Raw genomic sequence first — 15,452 nt, forward strand, 5'->3', positions numbered from 1 at the left:
CCAAAAACTATGGGAAGACAAAATTAACCCCCAGGTGTGGGACGAGGGGATTCCTGGACAAGCCCTCCAAGCTGAACTGGTCATCATTATCCTCCAAGATCCCACTCGGTTTCCCAATCAGAAACAAATATCCCCTTAGAAGAGAGCCTTCTTCTGGGAGGGACTACAGCCTTTAATAAATAAATTCCTTGTTTGTGAGCTATTGGTACCCACCAATCAACCATGTAACACCCCACTTCTGTCAGTAAAGAAGGACAGAACCTGGCGAATGGTTCAAGATCTCCGGATCATAAATGAAGCTGTAGTCTCCCTCCATCCCACAGTATCCAAACCCTGTGTAATCTTGGGAGAAATCCCACCCAGTGCCAAGTGGTTTACAGTCTTTGATCTCAAAGATGCATTTTTTTTGCATACCACTGGCTAAAGAATCCCAGTATCTTTTTGCCTTCGAGTGGGAAGCCCCAGGAGAAAAACACCAACAGATGACTTAAACAGTATTACTTCAGGGGTTCAGAGATAGCTCCCACCTATTTGGACAGGCCCGTAGCGGGATCTCCTAGATCTGGACCTGGGACCTAATGGGAGAATATTACAATATGTAGATGACCTACTAATCTCTCCAGATGAGAAAAATGCCCAACAACATGCAATTCAGGTTCTAAACTTTTTGGCAGAGAGAGGATATAAAGTCTCCCGTGCTAAGGCACAGATGGTTGAGACAAAGGTCACTTACCTGGGAGTTCAGTCCAGGAGGCTGTCCTCTGAGCGGGTACAAGGAATCCTGCAGTTGCCCTCCCCCACAACTCGAAAACAATTGCTATCTTTCCTGGGGCTAACTGGGTATTACAGAATGTGGATACCAACTATGGTCTAATTGCCCAGCTTAAAGGGGCAGGATGATTCAATCCCACTGATGTGGGGAACTCCTCAAAACAAGCCTTAACTCAGGCACCTGCCTTGAGGTTGCTAGACCCAGAAAAAGCATTCCAACTTTATGTCCATGAAAGAGAGGGAATAGCCTTGGGCGTGTTAACTCAAAGTTTGGGATCTGAGCCCCAGCCTGTTGCTTACTTATCCAAGAGTCTCGACCCAACTGCCCGAGGCTGGCCCCCCTGCCTTTGAAATCTTGCAGCTGTTGCAATCATGATAGAAGATGCTTTAAAACTCTCTTTTGGGGGCAAACTACCTATTTTTACCAGCCACCAAGTGAAACAACTCCTAAATAGAGACCATTATGGATGTCTGATAAAAAAATCCTCAGATATCAAGTAGTGCTGATGGAAAATCCAGGCCTCACTATATCCCCTTGTGAGGTTCTTAATCCAGCCACCCTCCTGCCTACCCCCGAGGGCTCTCTCCCCTTTCAGTCTTTTCCTAGAAACTTTGGACCACTGGACAAAACCCCGAGAGGGACTGTCGGAAGATCCTCTGACCAACCCTGAGGAAATCTGATACACTGATGGAAGCAGCTTTGTCTTGGATGGAAAAGGAAAAGCCTGATACGCAGTAGTCTCCAATTTTGAGACCGTAAAGGGCCTCTGCCACCAAGTACTTCAGCCCAATCTGCTGAGCTCATAGCCCTGACTCGAGCTTTAGAGCTGGGAAAAGGAAAAAAAGTAGCCATTTACACTGACTCCAGGTATGCCTTTCTGGTGTTACATGCACATGCTGCTCTTTGGAAAGGGGCCATTTGACCACCCGAGGGTCCCCAATCAAATATGGTGATCAAATTCTTAGACTCTTGGAAGCAGTCCATCTGCCCACTGAGGTTTCAGTCTCCCACTGTAAAGAACACCAAAAAGGGAGCACAGAAGTGGCAGGGGGGAACCAAGCAACTGATCAGGCAGCTAAGAGAGCAGCATTACAGAACCATGACCTAATAGGGGTTGCCACCTTAGTTCCACAGACTAATTTGCCAAAAACTCCTTCATATACTGAAGGTGAGACTCTTAAAGCTAAGAGTGAGGGCTTTCAAGAAGGTCATATGGGGTGCTTGCAAAAGGAGGGACTCCTTTTTCTGCCTGGAAACCTCCAATGGAAGTTGGTTAACTCATACATGCCACCATTCATTTAAGGCAAAAGGCCTTCCAAAGATTACTAGAAAGGTCCTTCAGAGGAACAGGCTTCCAAATGACTAAGGCAAGTGGTCTCCCCTTGTCCCACTTGCCACTTAACCCCCAAGGAGCTCGAAGACCCCAGCTGGCCCAGCCCATCCAATGACGTGGGGCCTACCCAGGAGAAGACTGGCAGATGGACTTCACACAGATGCCAGTTTCTCAAGGGTATAAATACCTATTAGTCATGATAGATACATTCACAGGTTGGATTGAAGGCTTTCCCAACCAGACTGAGAAGGCTGAGGAGGTGGTAAAAAATCTTCTCCATGAAATCATTCTGAGATTTGAACTTCCCAGGTCATTACAAAGTGACAATGGGACATCATTTACTTCTAAGGTCACCCAAGGGGTCTCTAAAGCATTGGGCATTACTTATTATCTCCATTGTGCCTGGAGGCCTCAGTCTTCAGGAAAAGTAGAAAGAGCCAACCAATTCTTAAAATCAGTGATAAAAAAGATAACCCAGGAGACCTCCCTGGGATGGAAGCTATTTACCGATAGCTCTCCTCTGCACCCATATTGCCCCTAAGGAACAGGTTGGTCTTAGTCCTTATGAGATGCAATATGGGAGACCTTTTGTTTATGTCAATGACCTCCTCTTAGATCCAGAGGCTCAGACCCTCCAGTCTTATACCACAGCCATTGGGCAATTCCAACAGGATATATGCTTGTGGGGTGTGAAACAAGACCCAAAATATTCTAAGGAGCCAGCACTATATGCTCCAAGGACTCAAGTCCTCATTAAAGTCTGGGAAGATGGGTCCCCAAAGGCTCAACTCCAGCCCACATGGAAGGGCCTCTACCCTATAATACTTTCTACCCCCACAGCAGTCAAGGTACCAGGACATGACACCTGGATTCACTACTCACGAGTTAAGCTGTGGAAGAAAACAGAAGAGGACACTCAATATACCTGTGAGCCCCTGGGAAATCTCAGATACCTATTCAGAACTATATATGAGTGCCATTCTAATGAACAGCCCCAAAATCTAGTTTCTGGGGATAGGATTTCTCAGGACAGCTCTAAAGAGCCAACACAGCTTGCCATGGGTTGTACTCCAGAACAGACAGGAGATAGATCTGATCCCTGAACAAGGAGGGATTTGAGCCATCTGGCAATGGGAATTTGGAATTGGCTAATGCCCCTGCTACTCCTTGTTATGCCATATTGATGCTGTTTATGATTGTTCCATGTATTATCAATTGTCTAACCTGTTTTGTCTCTGCCCAGGTCAACAAGCTACAACATGCAGTGCCAGTTCAACAAAGAGACATAAAACTACAGCCGGCCACGGAAAATATCACTCACCCTTAAATGGACACTGCTATAAGGACTCTTTGAGGCCTAAGACCAGCAAGAGGGGGAGGCCCAATACCCCTCGCCGTCCCAGTTCAGCAGGAAGTAGCCAGAAAGACCTCGACGCCCCTACTCCCAAATAATTGGGCCTCCCATCTCTTGAGGGGGGAATGTTAGGTAGTTAGAATAGGAAACAGGAGTCCAGAATGGCGGTGGCTAAAAGACAAGGAAGGGAAAAGCCCTCGAAAACAGAACAAAGGAAGGTCCAAGGACCAGCGTGAGGACCTCGGGTAGAACAAACAGCACTCCTGGCCAGCCCAATTTACATAGGGCAGGCCCAGGGGGGAGGAAAAAACATATAAAAAGAGGAGCCAGAGGGCCGGAGTTCTCTCTCTCTCCCCCCTCATTGCGACTTTGGGTCAGCATGGCCTCATGGCTCGAGGATGTATTTTCCTGTTATTTTCTAAATAAAACTGAGCTGTAACACAGAGCTGTAACACTTACCTGTCCAAGAGCTATAACACGGTCTGTTTGAGACCTGAGAGCTGTAACATGGTCTGTCTGAGAGCTGTGACATGCTGAGGGCTTTAATGTCCATCACTTCAAATTTTTGATGAGATGAGACAGAACCGAGGAGACTACACTCCACTGACAATTCCACGTATAAGAGTTGCCTAATCAGAGCTCAGAGGAAGGAGCTGTTATGTCCTCCTACAAGAATGAACATTTGAAATCAGTTCCAGGTGATGAATTTTTACTTCTACCTATTGTGAAGTCCCTTCAGTTATTTTCTTACATGTTGGTTTTCAGTCATAAAATCTAAGGCTTGTCAGAGTTGGGAGTTGATTCCTCTTTCTTACTGGAGTAGGATGCTCTGAGGTTGGGGATCCTATCTCCTTCATCTTGGACCACCTGCTCTATAAATTTCGCTATGTATCTGTAAGCTTCCCTTAGGGATATCTTAATATATCCCTCACTTTAGCACAGCACAAAAGAACTGAGGTTGAAACCATCCCTCAAATGAGTGATAAAAAGATGTATGAATAAGACAGTGTAAACTTCATAGAATTATGGAAGTTTTAAGTAGCTTGTAAGGGGTTTAGAGAAGGTGCTTTGGATTAGATTGCATGCAGTACCAGTGATAGTGTGATCTCAGGCATATAATCAAAATTTCTTTACCACAATTTCTTGATGTATAAATGGTGATAGTTATAGTACCTACCAATAAGTACTGTAGGATTGTTTTAAGGTTTAAGTAAGTTTATTCAGGTAAAATGCTTAAAGTTTGAAATTCTGTGAAAATAATGTAACAATATTGTTGCTATTCTTCAGTTCAGTCACTTAGTCGTGTCAGTTGCTTTGCGACCCCATGAATCGCAGCATGCCAGGCCTCCCTGTCCATCACCAACTCCCAGAGTTCACCCAAACTCATGTCCATCGAGTCGGTGATGCCATCCAGCAGTCTCATTCTCTGTTGTCACCTTCTCCTGCCCTCAATCCCTCCCAGCATCAGAGTCTTTTCCAGTGAGTCAACTCTTCACATGAGGTGGCCAAAGTATTGGAGTTTCAGCTTTTAGCATAAGTCTTTCCAAAGAACTCCCAGGACTGATCTCCTTTAGAATGGACTGGTTGGGTCTCCTTGCAGTCCAAGGGACTCTCAAGAGTCTTCTCCAACACCACAGTTCAAAAGCATCAGCTTTCTTCACAGACCAACTCTCACATCCATACATGACCACTGGAAAAACCATAGCCTTGACTAGATGGACCTTTGTTGGCAAAGTAATGTCTCTGCTTTTGAATATTCTATGTTGCTCATAACTTTCCTTCCAAGGAGTAAGCGTCTTTTAATTTCATGGCTGCAGTCACCATCTACAGTGATTTTGAAGCCCCCCCAAAAAGTCTGCCACTGTTCCCACTGTTTCCCCATCTATTTCCCATGAAGTGATGAGAACAGATGCCATGATCTTAGTTTCTTGAATGTTGAGCTTTAAGCCAACTTTTTCACTTTTCTCTTTGACTTTCATCAAGAGGCTTTTGAGTTCCTCTTCACTTTCTGCCATAATGGTGGTATCATCTGCATATCTGAGGTTATTGATACTTCTCCTGGCAATCTTGATTCCAGTTTGTGCTTCTTCCAGCCCAGTGTTGGTGATGATATCAGACATTGTACTAAAGACAGCACAGGAAGGCAGCAGTCTCTAGGATCTCTGTGTATTCTCCTATTCTTACCTCCATGAGGAGGATTTTCTTGTCACAGGATTTGGGAAATACTTACCTTCTGGTGTTTACTGTGCTTCACTCTGAATGTCATCCAATAAGGTTTACCTAAAAAATGATGAGAATCAGTGTTTTGGTTGGTAAATGTTTCCAAACTCTGGGCATTCTAATTAAGAACACAGAATTCTGAGCTAGAGAGTAACAAGGACGAGGATTACCAAAGGAGGAATAGTAAGTAATTTCTGTACCATCAACTACTATGTTTCCACTAGGGGTATCACATAATTTTCTTAAAAAAAAACCACAAACCTTCATCTATGCTTCATCTGATGTTCATAAAGTATCTAATAAATTTACTAGCCTTTCATGACAAAAATACTCAACAAAGTAGGTATAGAAGGAAGTGGCCACAATACAATAAAAGTCATATATGAGGAGCCTACCTCTAACATCATATTCATCAGTGAAAAGCAGAAAACTTCTAAGATCAATAAAAAAGGCAAGGATGCCCATGCTCAACACTTTTATTCAACATAATATTAGCAATCCTAGCCAGGGCATTAGATTAGAAAAGGAAACAAAATGCTTCCAATTTGGAAAGGAAATAAAATTACATCTGTTCACAGAAGACATGACTTTATGTGTAGAAAAAAATCTTTAAAATTCCACAAAAAACTTGCACAGAAAGTTTCAGGGTACAAAATCAACATTCAAATATCTTTCCATGCATATTTGAATGGAAAATTCATTGTTCACTGACCATTCCAAAATGGAAAATAAGCAAACAGTCCTATTTACTTTTAACTTTTTTAAAGCTATAGTCAAGAGCTAAGTTTAAATTTTTTTAAAAAATATTTATTTTTATTTATTTATTTGTGCCAGGTCTTCATTGTGACGGGTGGGGTCTTTAGTTGTGGCATGTGGGATCTAGTTCCATGACCAGGGATTGAACCCAGGCGCTCTGCATTGGGAGTGTGGAATCTTAACCACTGGACCATCAGGGAAGTCCCAACAATCTTATTTATAATAGCATCAAAAAGATGAAATAATTAGGAGTAAACTTAAGGAGATGAAAGGCTTACCCAGTGAAAACTACAAAGTATTGCTGAAAGAAATCTGACACAAATAAATAGAAAGGCATCCCATGTTTATGGATTTGAAGACAATATTAAGCTGTTCATACTATCCAAAGAAATTTAAAGATTCAATGCAACTCCTATAAAAATATCAATGGATTTTTTTTCAGATATAGAAAAATCCATCCTACAGTTAACATGGAATCTCAGAGGACCCACGAATAACCAAAACAATCTTAGAAAGAACAGCAAAACTGTAGGCTGCTGATTTCAGAACATATTACAAAGGTTCAGTAATCAAAAGAGTGTAGTAGTGGCATAAAGTGCGTGCTAAGTTGCTCAGTCGTGTCAGACTCTTTGTGGCCCTTTGGACTAGCCCACCAGACTTCTTTGTCCATGGTATTTTTTCAGGCAGGAATACTGGAGTGGGTTGCCATTTCCTTCTCCAGACGATCTTCCTAACTCACGGATTGAACCCGTGTCTCTTGTGTTTGCTACATTGAAGGTGAATCTGCTGAGCCATTGGGGAAGCCCGCTGATATAAAGACAGATTTATCAATCAATGGAACGGAAGAGGTAGCTAGAAGTAAACAGAAATAAACTCTTGGATACATGATCTAAAGATCTTCATCAGGGGTGTCAAGACAATGGGGAAAGCTTAATCCCTGTAATGAATGGCACTGGGAAACAAATATCCACATGCAAATAATGAAGCTCTTACATCATGTAGAAAAATCAACTCAAAAATGTAAGACTTGGTAAGACTCTTACAAGAAAACAAGGGTGAAACGTCATTAATTTAATCTAATGATTTCTAAATATGATACTAAGTGCACATATATTAATAACGTAAAATTAGACAAATGGAACTTACTAAACTTAAAACTTCTTTGCAGCAAAGGAGACAATGAACAGAGTGAAAAAGACGGTAGAAAATATTTGTAAAATACTTATCTGATAAGGGGTTAATAAGCACATACCTATATCAAGGCTGCCTATAAGCCAGAAAGAGAACTTAATTAACCATGATGGCACCCTGATATCAAACTTCCATGCTCCAGGATTGTAGGAAAACAAATTTCTGCAGTTTAAGCCACGTGATCTGTTTTGTTATGGCAGCCTGAACTGACTAACACAGTGGGAGAAGGAATTAAATAGACATTTCTCCAAAGAAGATAACACAAATGGCCAACAAACATATGAAAAGATGCTCAGTATTACTAATCAATGGGGAAATACAGAACACAAGTGCAATGGAAATTATCTCATATATTTTATGATGGCCAGTATAGAAAAAAAATTAGCAAGTTTGGTAAGGATATGGAGAAACTTACACACTAACACACGCACTATTGTTCGAAGTGTAAAATCTTGCAACCTTTATAGAAAACTGTATGGAGTTTCCTGTGAATATTAGAAACAACTGCTATATGACCTAGCAATCCAACTCCTAAGTATATATTTATAAAAAATTGAAAAGATCTTGAATAAATATATGCACATGTATGGTCATTGCAGCATTATTCACAATTGGCAAGATGTGGCAGCAACCTCACAGTTCACTGGTGGATAAAAAGATACAGATTATATATAAAATATATCTCATATGCATATTATATATACATCACATGGAATATTTTTCAGCCTTAAGAATGAAATTCTGTCATATGCTACATCAGGGATGGGCCTTGAGAACATTATTAAATGAACCAATAGAAAAAGACAAATATTGCATGATTTCACTTGGGTATCTAATCAAATTCATGGAAACAGAATAGAATGGTGGTTGCCAAGGCCTATGAGGAGGAGAAAGTGGAGAATTGTTGCTCAATGGGTACAGGGTTTCAGTCATGCAAGATGAAAAAGTTCTATAGATTTGTTGTACAGCAATGTGTATATAGTTAGCAATAGTGCACCACACACACACAAAAACTGTTCAGAGGGTAAATGTGTAGAGTTCTGGCGAATCGTGGGGTACCTGTTCCCTATCAAGAGTATCTCTTCATACCAAAACCTTTGCAGACATATGTTTGGTTTTCGTCTCTTACACTACTATTAATAACCTAAGGGAACAAATGGACTTCTCTGGTGGCACAGTGGATGAGAATCTGTCTGTCAATACAGAAGACAAGTTTGATCCCTGGTCCAGGAAGATTCCACATGCTGTGGGGCAACTAAGCATGTGTGTCATAACTACTGAGCCTGTGTGGGCTCTGCAACCAGAGAAGCCACCACAAGGAAAAGCCTGTGCAACCCAAGTAGAGAGTAGCCCCCACTCACTGCAACCAGAGAAAGTTGATGCACAGCAGCGAAGACCCAGTGTAGCCAAGAATAAATAAATAATAATAAACTAAGAGAATAGAAATCCATATATGGAGAATCATGGAACTAATCTAAATTGTTTTCTCCAGTCTAGGCAGATTAACTCTTTCTAAACTCTACTCTGAGCAGCAGAAGAGGAAGTGAGCTGCTCACTTCTATTTTACAATGAGTATACTTCATTTTGTTTACCTGATGCAGTCTCTGGTCAGCAGTGAAATGTGGGAAAGATCAAGGAGACTAAATAGTTATCTCAAACCCTTTCCCAGAATCAAGACAAAGAATTAGGTTCATCTTAGCATAAGAAGATCATGTGGTGTGGTTAAATATATATGCATAAATTATGTATCTTGACATGATATGTTAATATCTTTCCTCTTCTAAGAGATTTAACCCAGTGACTGAATCATTATGAGCTTAGTATTAAAAATTTCTCTGGTGAATTTGTAGTCTAATTAAGGTGGCTTTAATTGCCCTTTCATTAAGAATGTTTAGCAAAAACAATCTTTTTAAAAGAAAAAGAATGATAAATTTTAAACATAAAACTATTGAGAATTATACTGGAAAACCTATACATCCACCTTCATTCAGGCTTACATCAATACTCTGCCACAACCACGTCAGGTCTTTTAAATTTCTATTTCAGAATTCAAAAATAAGATAAAAAAACTAACCAACACACAGTGAAGCCGCCTGCCAGCCCTTACTCCTCTGGTGCTGAATTTGGTACTTCTTATTCACATTTAGATTTTTTAATATTCTCCATTTTTTTTGGCATTTTCAATATAAATTTATTTAATTGGAGGCTAATTACTTTACAATATTTTATTGGTTTTGCCATACATCTATATGAATCTGCCATGGGTGTGCTCGTGTTCCCCATCCTGAACCCCCCTCCCTCCTCCCTCCCTGTACCGTCCCTCTGGGTCATCCCAGTGCACCAGCCCCCTAGCATCCTGCATCATGCATCGAACCTGGACTGGCGATCCGTTTCACATATGATAATATACATGTTTCAAGTGCCATTCACCCAAATCATCCCACCCTCGCCCTCTCCCAGAGAGTCCAAAAGACTGTTCTATACATCTGTGTCTCTGGCTATCTCGCATACAGGGTTATCGTTGCCATCATTCTAAATTCCATATATATGGGTTAGTATACTGTATTGGTGTTTTTCTTTCTGGCTTACTTCACTCTGTATAATAGGCTCCAGTTTCATCCACCTCATTAGAACTGATTCAAATGTATTCTTTTTAATGGCTGAGTAATACTTCATTGTGTATATGTACCACAGCTTTCTTATCCATTCGTCTGCTGATGGACATCTAGGTTGCTCCCATGTCCTGGCTATTATAAACAGTGCTGCGATGAACATTGGGGTACACATGTCTCTTTCAGTTCTGGTTTCCTTGGTGCGTATGCCCAGCAGTGGGATTGCTGGGGCGTATGGCAGTTCTATTTCCAGTTTTTTAAGGAATCTCCACACTGTTCTCCATAGTGGCTGTATTAGTTTGCATTCCCACCAACAGTGTAAGAGGGTTCCCTTTTCTCCACACCCTCTCCAGCATTTATTGCTTATAGACTTTTGGATCGCAGCCATTCTGACTGGCATGAAATGGTACCTCATTGTGGTTTTGATTTGCATTTTTCTGATAATAAGTGATGTTGAGCATCTTTTCATGTGTTTGTTAGCCATCTGTATGTCTTCTTTGGAGAAATGTCTGTTTAGTTCTTTGGCCCAGTTTTGATTGGGTCGTTTATTTTTCTGGAACTGAGCTGCAGGAGTTGTTTGTATATTTTTGAGATTAATTATTTGTCAGTTGCTCCATTTTTAATGTATAAATAATTATATATATATATGCCTATATATATATAATTTGTTTCAACAAAAGTTCTCATATTTATTACTGAACCAAAGCACCAGTGCAGAAACACTGACACAAAGAGAAATCATTTTTTCAGTGAAACAAATGGATGCATTAATGATGTTTTCAGAGTCATATGGTAAGATGCAAGTGACCTCGACAGCACAAATATGTGTGCCACCTCATGTGTGGCTCCTTATAGACCTATAGCTTTGTTTTTCTGCAATGTCTTCTCTTGGAGTTTTATCTGATTTTATTACCAGTTTTCATTAGAATCCATTAGGGAATGGGATGATTCTGCTTTTGTTTCTTGGTGAGGTATCACTTGATCCTGAAAGTCTTGTCAGAAGACATGGTGAGGAGCAGAGTAAACTGCACATAAAATGGCAGAGAAAGGGAGGCTAATTATTTCACGTATTTAAAAACTTCATATGGATAGTCTCACTGTATAATATATTGTTATGCATCTTGCTAGTTTTCTGAAAATTATGTTTTCTTTGCTAATGCCTGAGATGCAGCTAAGAGATAAACACAGGTTAGTTTCAGGAAGACACCTCTAAATCCTCCTGGCCCCTCACCTTGCTGCCTTGGTGTCCATTCTTCATCAGAATCCTCAATGTCATCTACCTGGGGTTTGATGACCTGCCTGCAGTGATGCATGAATGCTAGTTGAGTGGCCCTGAGACCCAGAAAGAAGCAAAATTTTTGCTTTAAGAAGGAAGAACAAAGCATAGACGCAATGGAAAGTGTCACAAAGTCAGGCCAATTAGTAGGGCTTGGAGAATCTAGAACAGGGCAAGAGGTGAGCTGTGCACTGCCAGGGCTAGCCCCACATTGATAAAAAAGAACAAAAACTTCCTCCAGGTTAGTCTCCACACAAAAGGAGACTGTGAGCAGATGTAGCCACCTAAGAAAGGGCCAAGTTAACATGGAGACTGAAGACCTGTTTCATGTTTCCCAGGCTCACAGGCGCCCAGCATTTCCTGTTACCTATAGTAATCAGTGCTTCACAGTTCCTTTTTGCATTCCTATAACAGATTTTTTCCCATTCTCCCATCTCTGCGCATTCTTCCTTGGAGAAGTATATGGAAATGTCTTTGAAAGCATCTTTGGCCTTAAAGAAAATAATAGACTTCATCAGTGACTTACTAATATGAGTCAGCCCTTAGAGCTGGGCCTTCTCTTCTACCTATGGGCAGGGAGTAGCCTGATGCCACTGGGTGTTGTGAGACAGGGATGAAGACTTTCCTTACTGACTGCCCTGCTTAACTGAGCAAACACTGAGTATTTCGTAACTATTCCTGGACACAAAGCACTTGACGATGCTAGTATCCTGTTCTGCCCCACTCCACCCCACCTGTTCCAGACAGGGCCAGGCACTCCCATCCTGTGTATCTTCACAGAGAAGTTCACTCAGCAGTGCAGGCAAGCAGTCTATGGTCTTTAAGGGACCAGCTCCACATCCTTCCTATAGAGCCAGCTTAGAGCCTGGCTTTGCCACCTCCACCTCTCACCATGGGCTTCCACTCTGTTCTCCCAGCATCTCCCTCAGTGCTCTCCTCTGGGGATATGTAAGGGTTCATGGCCTTGAGTGCCTGTGGAAGAAGACGCTGAGATAGCCCAGACCACTGTCCAGAGCCAGGCCTGTCTTCCTTGGATGGAGTGTTTGGGGCAGGAAGGTGTGGGGAAAGTCAGGGTGGGGGTCTTGGTGGGATGGACAAATCCTGATAGGCTGTGACAGACCAGCCTAATGTGAGCAAGATTTTGTTGCCCTACAACTCGACCCCTCTGAGGAAAGGCACTAGGAGGGATGTGTCTGTGGGTGACAGAGGGAGTCCTAAGGAGACCTGGAAGTTCCTAACTGCTGGACTGGCGTCAGGCTGAAATCAGGGCTCTGTTCCAGTGCGAGAGGGAATGTTTTTCCAAGGGTTTTGGTGGCTCTGCCTGGGGACTCCAGGAAAATCTGAGCATAATGTGTGTTCTACATCTAAGGGACAAACCACTTGACTTGAGATCAGGGTCACAGGGCTGGGGGAACTGGGGTTCCTCAAACAAAGGGGACTGGGGGGTCTTTTGGCTGATGTAGAATGCTCAGGTTGAGAGAACTTGGAATCTCTGAGGCTGAGGAAATCGGGGATTTCTCATTAAGGAGCTTTAGGTTTCCCTCCTACAGGATAGTTGGGGTCTTGAGTATGAAGGGATTAAGAGTTCCCAGGCTGAGGTATTCAGGGACTCTGAGGTTAGGGAAATTTGGTCTCTCTGAGGGTGCTATTTTTAGGGTGCCTCAGGCTGAGGGGAATTGAGGTTACTTGAGGTATTTAGGGATCTCAGCACTAGGGCATTTCTTGTTTCTGTGGGTGAAAGGACTTGTTGTCCCTGAAGCAGACGAGACGCGAGTTCCCTTCAGGTTAGGACCTGGGTTCCTCAAAGCTGTTGGGATTTGGGGCCTTCCAGCCTGGAATTTGCGGAGAAGGCAATGGAAACCCATCCAGCACTCTTGCCTGGAAAATCCCATGGATGGAGGAGCCTGGTAGGCTGCAGTCCATGGGGTCTCTAGGAGTTGGACACGACTGAGCAACTTCACTTTCACTTTTCACTTTCATGCATTGGAGAAGGAAATAGCAACCCACTCCAGTATTCTTGCCTGGAGAATCCCAGGGACGGGAAAGCCTGTTGGGCTGCCGTCTATGGGGTCGCAGAGAGTCGGATACGACTGAAGCGACTTAGCAGCAGCAGCAGCCTGGAATTTGAAGACGTCAAGCAAAGGGTTTACGAGCGTTTCGCAGGGCGCGTTCCTGTCAGTCTCCCCGCTGTCCTCCGGCGCTGCCCACCCCGGTCCGGCGAGAGCTCGGCGATAGGCGTCATCCAGTCCTCCCCGGCTGTGGCGAAGCGAAGGGTGAGCAGCTGGCTTGTACAGCCGCGTCAGGCACAAGCCACCAATCTGCGTTGCGACTGAAGCAGTCCAGCCAATAGGAGCTGGGAGGATGCGGAGCGCGCAAAAGGTCCCGCCCCACCGATTGGGGATTGGCTGCTCTGGGTCCCGCGCTTGTCTGCCTAGAGACCTCCAGCGCGCAGGCGCATCTTGGTAGGTTTCATAGCTTGTTTTCAGGCAACGCGTTTTAATCTTGCACTTTAAGTGGGCGGTGCGTCCTCAGGGTGGATGTTTTCCTCCAGTGCCCTGAATTAGAATCTTGGCTCAAGGAGACTGTAGTCGTGCTCCTCCTGGCCCACCTGTGCCCTACCTTGTAAAATCCAGTTTTGGCAAGAACTGTATATGATGAGTACTGCTTTATTCTGGCGACAACTGTGTAATTAACTAAATTCTGATGAAACACGAGAGAAATAGCATTTGGTCAAACATTTAAACGCAACGAATGGAATGGTAAGTATATTAGAAAAAACTTGGAGGATTTTTAACCTCAAAGTAGAAGTGGCACTGATGAGTAATCTGTATGTTTAATGTAGGTATTAAAAGGCTTCAGAAATGAGATATAAATAAAACCCCAAAGCCCTGCTAGTGTTTTCCATAGAACAAGGCATTGAATTGGGTCTACAGAGGTGAGTTTGCTTGAGACCTACTGGCTTCAGAAGATAAAATAGGGACACTGTTTCTGGCCCTTACATATCTTTGCTCATAGAAAAATAACATGATTTCCATGTATTGGAAGCAAGATGACTGACTGGAAATTACCAAGTGGGGCTGTTGCAGGTAGGGGGACCACTTCTAGGGCTTGAAACTGGGCTCTTGTCTAACAGTCGGAAATGAATTGTGCTGACAAAGCAAAAGAATTTATTGGGAAGCAGCACCCGGATGGAGAGCAGTAGGGGTAAGGGAACCCCAGAGAATAGCTCTGCCAAGTGGCTCACAGTCTCAAGTTTTATGGTGATAGGATTAGTTTCCGGGTTGTCTTTAGCCAATCATCCTGACTTAGAGTCCTTCCTGGTGGTGCACACCTTGTTCAGCCAAGATGGATGCCAGTGAGAAGGATTCTGGAGGGTGGTCAGACATGTGGTGTCTCATTTTGACCATTCCCTAACTCTTCTGCTTGGTAGTGGCCTATTAGTTCCCTGTTCCTTACCAGGATCTCCTGTCATAAATCAGCTCATGCAAATGATTACTATGGTGCCTGGTCAGGGTGGGCGGTTTTAGTCGGTGTGCTTCCCCTAACAGGGCCATGAGTGCTGGTTGGGAAAGACGTTACCAGAAAAGTGGGTTTGCCTCTGGGTGGTGTTGAGCCGGAAGATACAACCCATGCCAAAGCTCATGGGAAGGAAAGGTATATTACTTGCAGAAGTATGGAGAATGCCAGGAAGCTTTCCAGAGCAATCTCTCTCCAAATGGCAAAATTAGGGAAGCTTTAATCTACGGGAACAGGCATGTTGAGGCTTCCGTTGTGGCTCAGCTGGTAAAGAATCTGCCTGCAGTGCAGGAGACTGGGGTTTGATCCCTGGGTCGGGAAGATCCCCTGGAGGAGGGCATGGCTATCCACTCCAGTATTCTTGCTTAGAGAATCCCTTGGACACAGAAGCCTGGTGGTCCACAGAGTCGCAAGGATTCAGA

The 15,452-nt window shown here is 43.2% G+C and overlaps 1 protein-coding gene and 1 pseudogene across 1 annotated transcript in view; both read right to left on the reverse strand.

The window, feature by feature from the left end:
* LOC138094967 (histone-lysine N-methyltransferase PRDM9-like) overlaps positions 1 to 12,474 on the reverse strand; it is a 54,719-nt gene extending 42,245 nt beyond the window's left edge. The window contains 4 exon segments of the mRNA XM_068990965.1: positions 5,690 to 5,739; positions 11,470 to 11,578; positions 11,883 to 11,998; positions 12,399 to 12,474. Coding sequence (XP_068847066.1) covers positions 5,690 to 5,739; positions 11,470 to 11,578; positions 11,883 to 11,998; positions 12,399 to 12,474 — 351 coding nt within the window.
* Positions 11,096 to 11,245, reverse strand: LOC138094869 (large ribosomal subunit protein eL39-like; annotated as a pseudogene).
* Positions 12,475 to 15,452: the final 2,978 nt, after the last annotated feature.

This window comes from Capricornis sumatraensis, chromosome 19 (genome assembly GCF_032405125.1).
Source record: "Capricornis sumatraensis isolate serow.1 chromosome 19, serow.2, whole genome shotgun sequence".
Classification (NCBI taxonomy): Eukaryota; Metazoa; Chordata; class Mammalia; order Artiodactyla; family Bovidae; genus Capricornis; species Capricornis sumatraensis.